The sequence below is a fragment of the Apis dorsata genome, unplaced genomic scaffold (assembly GCF_000469605.1).
Source record: "Apis dorsata unplaced genomic scaffold, Apis dorsata 1.3 scaffold_23, whole genome shotgun sequence".
Taxonomy (NCBI): Eukaryota; Metazoa; Arthropoda; class Insecta; order Hymenoptera; family Apidae; genus Apis; species Apis dorsata.
This window is the reverse complement of record NW_006263325.1, coordinates 35,171-43,873: the sequence shown is the minus strand read 5'-3', so window position 1 is coordinate 43,873 and position 8,703 is coordinate 35,171. Positions and strand designations below refer to the sequence as shown.

The 8,703-nt window shown below is 33.0% G+C and overlaps 1 protein-coding gene across 1 annotated transcript in view; it reads right to left on the bottom strand.

The window, feature by feature from the left end:
- Positions 1 to 6,182, bottom strand: part of LOC102678231 (breast cancer anti-estrogen resistance protein 1) — a 116,733-nt gene extending 110,551 nt beyond the window's left edge. The window contains exon 1 of the mRNA XM_006607923.2: positions 5,770 to 6,182. Coding sequence (XP_006607986.1) covers positions 5,770 to 5,814 — 45 coding nt within the window. The 5' untranslated portion in view covers positions 5,815 to 6,182. The remainder of the gene's footprint in view (positions 1 to 5,769) is intronic.
- Positions 6,183 to 8,703: the final 2,521 nt, after the last annotated feature.

The following is an 8,703-nucleotide window of genomic DNA, read 5'->3' as shown; positions in this document are numbered from 1 at the left end:
TATATATATATAGTTGTTGAAGAAAGTAAAAATGATACATATGCATATACGGGGGAGGAAAGGGAGTTCTCGAGAGAAGAACACTTTTCCACTGTAAAAATGTAATTTTCAGTTCTACTACCCTGCATGCAAATTATTCTTTCAGAAAGTAGACGGACTACTTTTTTTCGATTCGTGAAGTCGAGTCGAGTGACGCTTTGCGATTTTAAAAATTACGAATTTCGAACCACCGTTGAAAAATCTCTTTTACCTTTAAAATTGCAAAATATTTTATCATTAATTATAAAACGTATGTAAAAATGTTTCGCTAAGAGATCTCGAGTATTAATCGATCATTCCATCGATTATTAACATCTTAATTTCAGGCCAGCGTGAGATATGTCGACACAATGATGGAGAATGATTTATTCGATCCATTCCCAAGAATTTATTATGCAAAAATTCTTGCGACAAATACAAATTCGATCCGATTCCTCTTCTAATAAAATAAAATCTTTGCAATAGCTGAACATATACCAATAATTATCATCATCCCTCATCCATCAGTTCATCGACTAACGATTATCGAAGCTCGACTGATTGACTCGAGCAATTAATCAAATTCCTATTTCGAATCCCTCGATTAATGTCGCCCTCGTCACGAAAACGATTTTCGAACAAATGGAAGCAAACGTGATCAATTCCATGGTTTAATAAATTTTTTTTCTCGCGAAAAAGGACGATTTCCTATTTTTTTATATTGTAAAATTTCTCGAGGTTACCTTTGCAAAATTATCCTTTGAAAAATCGGGAGCAAGTTATTTTGGGAAAAAGTGGATAAAAGTGTTTCTATCTATACATACAAATCGAATCGAATCTATAAAAATTAATTTCACGATTCGCTCGAAGAAACGACGTGTGTATTCGTTTATTCACAGAGTGACGAAGTAATTTAACCGATTCAGGTTTACAACAGACATTTATATTTTATTATTCAAAGGATTAACCTTCGTTAATTTCCTTTGATTGTTACTAACACGCATGCACTTGCGCAAATACCAGAATTTCTCCTATTATTTTATTTCATTGAAAAAGAAAAACGAACAAGTAAATCCCATTACATTAAAAGTTACCAAGGATGAATAATGTAAAAATTTTTCGAAATTATATTATACAAAAATATGTCTGGAATATTACGAAGTATTAAATGATTTAATCAACATTTCAATTTTATACGTTTTATATACAAATTCTTCGAATATCGAATATCTAAACCGATACAAATTGTTTCGAGTATATCTCGAATTCCGTGATTCCTTCGTTTCTGACACGCCAACAATCGGGGCCATTTCTGGCGGGACACAAAACGGAATTTAAATCGCGGTAATAATAATACATACGTATGCAATGGCAGCGTACGTTTTTGGCCGTCAAAGAAGGCAAAGGCCGACGCGCAAAGCGATGTAGAAGCAGAGAGGAGCCGTGGTATTCGTGACGAGAGGCCGAGAGCAGCATATCGTTAACGTGATCGTTAGCACAAAGAGCGCGGCCGAAGAATAGTAAAACCACATAATTAAAGTTTTCTCTTTTCCGAATAATCACGTTTATCCCCCTCCCCCTCCTTTTCCTCGAGAGCTCGCTTCGAATCGAATTTAATTTCGTACTTGACGCGAGAATTTTATTTCGTTGTTGAGAAAAATGGAAGCTTTCGAGAAGCTTTGTTGCTTTTGGATGAGATCGAAAAAATATGTATTTGTTGCGTGAGAAAAATGTCAAGAATCCTTCCTCGATATCGAGGAGGAGGTTTTAATAATTTGTATGCGATACTCGCAAAATGGAATCGTGTTACTGAAATTTCACAGTTGGAATTCTGGAAGCGTCGATAATTGAAAGCTTACGGAATCGATATTACGACCGTGATGATTACAACATTGATTGTACGAGGCATTTGCGCGAATACGTGTTATGAAAATGAAGAACACGTCATTCTTGTGTGTCCTTTTTCGTTTTATCCTCGTTCACGAGAAAGAGGTCGTCTTAATATATTTCTCGGTCGGATAAAGCCCAGAAAAAAGAAAGAAAGGAAAGGAAAGGGGATTAAGTTTTAGAACAAGCAGGTATGACGTGGCAAAAATTACCTCTCCTAAAGCTGATGAGTCATTAATGTATTTTTCACGGAATGAAAAAAAAGAAAAAAATAGTTTATCTTTCTCATCTTTCTTTCTTAACCGATTACTTGAAAATTCAGAAATTGAAATAATTTCGAAGCAGGTTAATTCATTTCTTAAAAAAAAGAAGGTAATTAATTTCTCTTTTAAATCCTATGTTTAAAAAAAAAAGGAGAAATTAAAATTCAATAATATGCTAATTTATGAAATATTCACATGCATATGCATATAAAATCAGATATAATTACGGCCCATGATCATGTACGTATGCAAGTTTATATTACCCAATCGTTTTTCCAAGCAATGATTTTATTTCGAAAACTAGAAATTCTGTTCACAAGCATGAACGAACAGTGTGGCGACGAGTTTCGAAACAATCGATAAGAGCCCGCCTTAAGAATTCTCTGGCCACGTACGTCACGCACCTTTCCACGAACGATAAACCTGAAACGAGCGTGTCGTTCAAGTTCGACGAAATCTGCGACAGTGAAACCTGTCGAGAAGCGACAGTGAGTGTACCATCGAGAGAATCGGATCGCTTCCGGTCACTTCCGCTTAGTCCAAGATTTTAATGGACGAACCGATGAGGAATTTCGTCCGTTTCCAAAATTTCATTCGCAATGGAAATTTTAATCGTCATAAGATATTTTAGATCTCTCAAAGTTTCGTGGAAGATGATTTCACGAGAGGAATATTGAAGACGTTCAATGTTATTTTGTATTCGTCGTAGATTGGCGAATTACTTAGCGTTAATGTTAATAATGAATCATCATCGATCGATGAATCGGTGGATTATCGGTGAAAATTTCAAAGTTAAAACGAGAATTTTAATTGAGATTCGTCAGAATTAATTCTAGTGAACGATCTGACCAGTTCTAGGTCGGTGAATTTTACGAGGAAAATTCTTAGAGAAAGCTAGGGATATTCTTGGCTCGCTAAAAATATTACTCGATTAGTCAACGTTTTAGATTCGTCGAAAAATTTAATTTCAGAGAATTTACGTATCTTGAACGAAGAAATTCCGATTCGTCAGATGTGTCAATATTAAAAAAAAAAAAATCTGTCTTTCCGTTTTATTTCTTTATATTCTATCATATACACGGAAATAAATTCTTCGAAGAGATTGATATTGTTCCGTCAACCAGAGAATCTTGCAAGATTGTTTTTTTATCGTTTCGAAGTATGCTAACGATTGAGTAATATAAGTGAATCAATCACAAGGATGATCGATGTCGATCAAACGAACGATCGAGGAACTGTAGCGATTTCATTTTTCTAATTGGAGCGCGGAATCGCGAGACGAAAGGCGTTTACTAACAGTGAGACGATACTGTTGATACCATTAATAGTATCGATATGTGGTTGCGGTTAGACCGGAATGCACATGTGTTATTTTCGATGTGATTAGGAATATTCGATAATTGTGGGTGTAAAATAAACGTAGGGTGTTTATTAGATCGAAAATATGTTTGTAGAATGATTATGTAAAAGATTTTTACATGATTTGAATTATATTTGAATAATTATTATCGATAATGAAAAATAAATTAATGGAAATTATTATAAATTATATATACCGAATATATATTTAATGATAAGATTTTTAATGATAAGAGTATTAGAGTAATTTGAATATTTGGAAAATTATTGCGTATAAATTTGAACACGGAAAAAGTGCAGCAAGAATTAATGGAAACGTAAGCTTAATGTTTAGATGGGAAAGGAAATTGTATCTGGCATGTTAATGTTAATTACACTGATAATAATAATAATTATGATTATTATTATTATACGTTAATGAAGATAAGGACGATTATTTGAAATTGCAAATATAAACTATAATAATAATAAATATTACAAAAAAAAAATTAAGATATCAATATTAAAAAAATTGTTAAAAAATTATCGCTATTTAAACATAATTAAAACGATAACCGTCATAAACATGATTAATTTCGTTGAAAAATCCAATTATTCTTTTTTAATTAAATAAAATCCGACATGTTTAATTAAACAAACATATATTTCCCAGAATAACGACTTAAATAACTTATTGCGGATAAGAGATGAAGTAACTTCCTTTTCTTTATTCTTTAACTGAGAATTCCATTGTCATATATTTGGAATACATAAAGTCAAAACCATTATATGCTCAATATCATTTTATATCTTTCTATCTTTTTCCTATTGTTATTAAAAAATAATGTGCATTTTTTTTTAAATACTTTTTTATGATCGATACGATAGATTTAAATAAAATTATAATAAATTCTTTTTTAAGATTATACCCAAAATTTTCTAACCTATTGGAATCGTTTACTTGAATCTTACTTTTTATAATACATTTTTGTTCTTATTATTTTTATTAATTACATTTATTTAATAAATAATTATAATTAATAAATATAATTAATAATTATAATTTTGATTTTCATCGATTCGTAAAAATTGAAAGAAACGTAAATATTATATCGAAATTATAGGAATAGAAAATAATACGAATAATATATAATTTCCTAATAAGATATTCATTGCCATTACTTATGTATCTAGTTTCGTATACGCAAATAAAAAAAAAAAATAAACTATTTCATTATGCCTTCAATAAACATTTTAATTATATATTATATATCGTATCTTATTGCGACTAGTTGTAAAACTTGGAATTCTAAATATGTATATTTTATCAAAACGAATACGATTCCGTGCAAGTCAAGAAACTGGAAACCCGTTTACTGAAACCCCAGTATGCAATATTATACGTAAGTGAGACAAACCGGGATCGTGCGTTCAAAATAATCCGTTGGAATTCGAATTAATCGATTTTGCTGATATTATCGATGAACTAACCTGTCATCCGTCGCTAATTACCACTGACGTTTATTACGTTGAAAAGAACTATGGATGTAAGTGTATAATATTGACACAACGTGATGTGACATGAGGAACTTTCTGTTCCCACAAGACGATGTTCTTGAACCGGCAACTATGAACCGCAAATATTTGTCTTTTCCACGCCATCTTGACAGGAGTGGCACACTGCTCCAACATTCTGATAGTATTGTTATAATAGATCACTATTAATACAATTCCATTTAATTTAGCGATATTCCCAACGAAATTCGTACATTTTAAACGAAATTTTACAAAACGATCATACCACACTCACGTTTCACAAGATTCGTAACACAAGATTATTCAACGAAAAATTTCACAACCAGAATTTGGCGGTTATTAATGCCTTGAACTTGTCACTGTTAGTAAATCGATATAATCGAACGGTTATATCTCGCACTTGCAATGTACTACGTGAAACTTTCGATAAAAAGTGACGAATTACGTCAACGCGTTTCACAAATTTTCTCCATACAGACGAAACGAGTTTACGAAACAAAAAAAAAAACAGAAGAAGTAAATTTGTTGGAGTATAGCTTACGCGTTAAGAATTCTTGGAATAGACATAAGCAAAAAACTCGTGTCATATAAACAGAATATTCGCTTTTGACCGTGAGCAAAAACACACCGACTATGTATCGAAAGAAACGGAGTTTCAGGTTGAAGGTTACGTTCGCAATACGAGTGAAATAATGGAATAGTAGTATATTGAAATTGTGTTGCTTACCTGATTTAAAGTCGTAGGAATGATGTCAGGGGTCTGTGGTAACATTTTGTCGGTGATCTATGGTCGACTGCCCCTCGAGTCAAAACGATCTTGCAGCACACGCGATCGGTAGCATAATATCCGGACGAAAGAACGTAGAAAACACCTTGACAAAATATACACAAGGAATCGATCACGAGCGATTCGACACTGGAATCGTTTATCACTGACCGATTTATATATATATGTTAATGCACTACTTAATTATCACCTGACAGTCTTTACGATTTCTTCGATAAAGTAAACTGATCGTTTTAGCGTTCGTCGTTTATGAAAATACCATTGATTTTTTCCGCGACAAAATTAAGCGCCGAAGCGAAAGAACACTTCCTTTCACTATGGAATCATGCGCGAGACTGACGGGTCCGGGCGGTGTAGCTGAGGCCGAGCATAACCGAACGGTGACGGAAATGACCGAATACCTATCATCCCCCCGAATACGCATACACCATGGTATTTCTGAAATTTAATCGCTATCGACTACCGATGAAGGAATTATCATAGGAATTGCTCCAATTCCTATTGGATATTAATAAATTAACTCTTTTCCGAGAAAAAGATCTCGTTTAACGAATAAAATTTTTCTTATGCTTCAAGAGCAATCTAATTATACCAACAATTTAAAAATTTTACATTTTATTTTTTAAAAAATTCTAAATTCGATAAAATCATACAAAATATTTATTGGAAAACAAATGTCGATACAGATAAATTCAATTGATAGCAACGTATTGTTAACGTAAAACAAGTTAATCATTAATTTTCTTTTTTTCTTAATTCTTATCTTTTATTATCTATTTTTATTAAATTAATATCGTTCTCTTGATATTACATATCTCTGATGTATTCATCATCATTATTATTATAAATTATAATAAATAATATTACTTTAAATAAAGTTGCATATTATATACTATCTTCGATATTACGTAAGAGTTGATTAACCTAATTATCAATATAACTCGCTTATGTAACTTATATATATATATATATAAAATTTATTTTACTTGATAAAATTAATAAATTCAACCAGTATTGAGAAGTTGCATCGAACATACACCAATTAAATATTCTCATTACAATACATCAATCAAAATAATAATTTCCAAGATATATAAGCAACTACGTAACATTCTAATTCTTCATCTCTTTAATCTCTACTATTTCTCTAATAACATTCCCCATTATTTTTCCTATTCTTCCCATTACTCTTTCCATTATTTTCTAACATTCCACGCGGGTTAAGGACGACGAAAACTGTGTCACGTCGTTATTACATTATCGTGCGCAAATGCGCACGTTTTCTCACCGTGAAAATAACCGAGATTAGCGAATTAAAACGTACTACCTACGCACGGGGATCTCCATCCGATACGTGTTGCACGGGAGTTGTTTATCCTACGAAAATACGGCTTCGTTTCTGAAGGAAGAGTTTGGTCCTTCGTCAGAAGCTCGTTTGTATTCACTCTGTAATGGTTGCCTCGCAGGACGCATAATAGTCGTATCTAAAGAGTCGCCTTGCAGACGACAAATTCCTTTCTCCGGCCGTTTCGGCCGTACATGGAATTTAAACGCCGCTTCCACGAGACGAACCTTTGAAATTCGCGGAAACCTCGTTGAAAGATCAAACACTCGGGCTGACATTACGAGGGGTCGTCGGTTGTGAAAGCGACGGACGAAGCAAAGTGGAAGGACGAGATTAAAACAGGACCATCGGTGAAACAAAAGGGCTCGGTTAAAAATATCGGTTACGTCAACTGGACTCCTCGAAGTTAGTAGTCGGTTTACAGAAGCAACTTGCATTTCCCTTTCAATTCATCGTAACAACGTGATCCAATTTTTAAATCGTTTTTTGAACTTTATTGCAAATTTTATTGCAAAACATAAATTGTTGTTAACAAGCGCTTTTTTATTATGCTTTTGTATTTCAGGATTAAATTCAGGTTATTTTGGAAAAGGTTATTTCAAATTAATCTCTGCGTAGTTGTGAAAAGTGTATATCTCTTTTTTCAATCTTTATGCTACCGAATGGAAAGTCCATGAACCTTTTTTAAATCCAGCCACACCTGTTTAAAGTGCGATAAGAACGAAGGTTACATCACGGGTATGAGTCAGAGGAATAATTCTTGTTCGACGAATTTTATGGATCGATGTTTCAAAATGGGTCCTTCGCCGTGGTTAATGTATCGGAAATGAGGATACCTGTTACCGAAAACGGTCCATCCAAATTCTCAGACCAGGGCATTCAATTATAACTCCTTTCAAATCGACATTCCTCTCTTTCATTAATCGTTCTTTTAACCGTCTCAAGATAATGCGCCACACTGTAGAAATTTGTAAATAGGATACTTTGAAATTAAAATAATTAAAAGAAACTTTTACAGAGAAAATTGTATCGTCAAAGAAAATTCAAAGAAACTATAATGTTGTTTTATATTTTCATCAATTTCGAGGAATTGAGAACAAAATTAAACACGGAAAATAAAGAAACTCGATTACAAACTTTTTTCAAAAAAAAAAAAAAAATCATTAAACTTTATACCTGTTCCTGGTCTATCCACAACCACTCAAAGTGATCAATCAAAGTCTACAAACTTTCCACTTTTCCATACATCCCAATTTCCCCATTTCAGTCTAACAACAATCGGTTTTTCAGCCTTTACGCAACATAAAAGATAAATTAATTACAGAAATCTGCTCGGATCGATAATAGAAACTACACTTCCTATTGACTTTCTACGGCCTACATTTTATCCGCAATAGAGAACGGTATTATCCGCATCGTCGAGCCAACTACTTCCGATATATATATTACCTCGAATTCCACGGGAATTGCGTGGAAGAACCGGCGATAATTCCAATGTCTCGTTTACGTTTACGTTGTTGGCACGGATC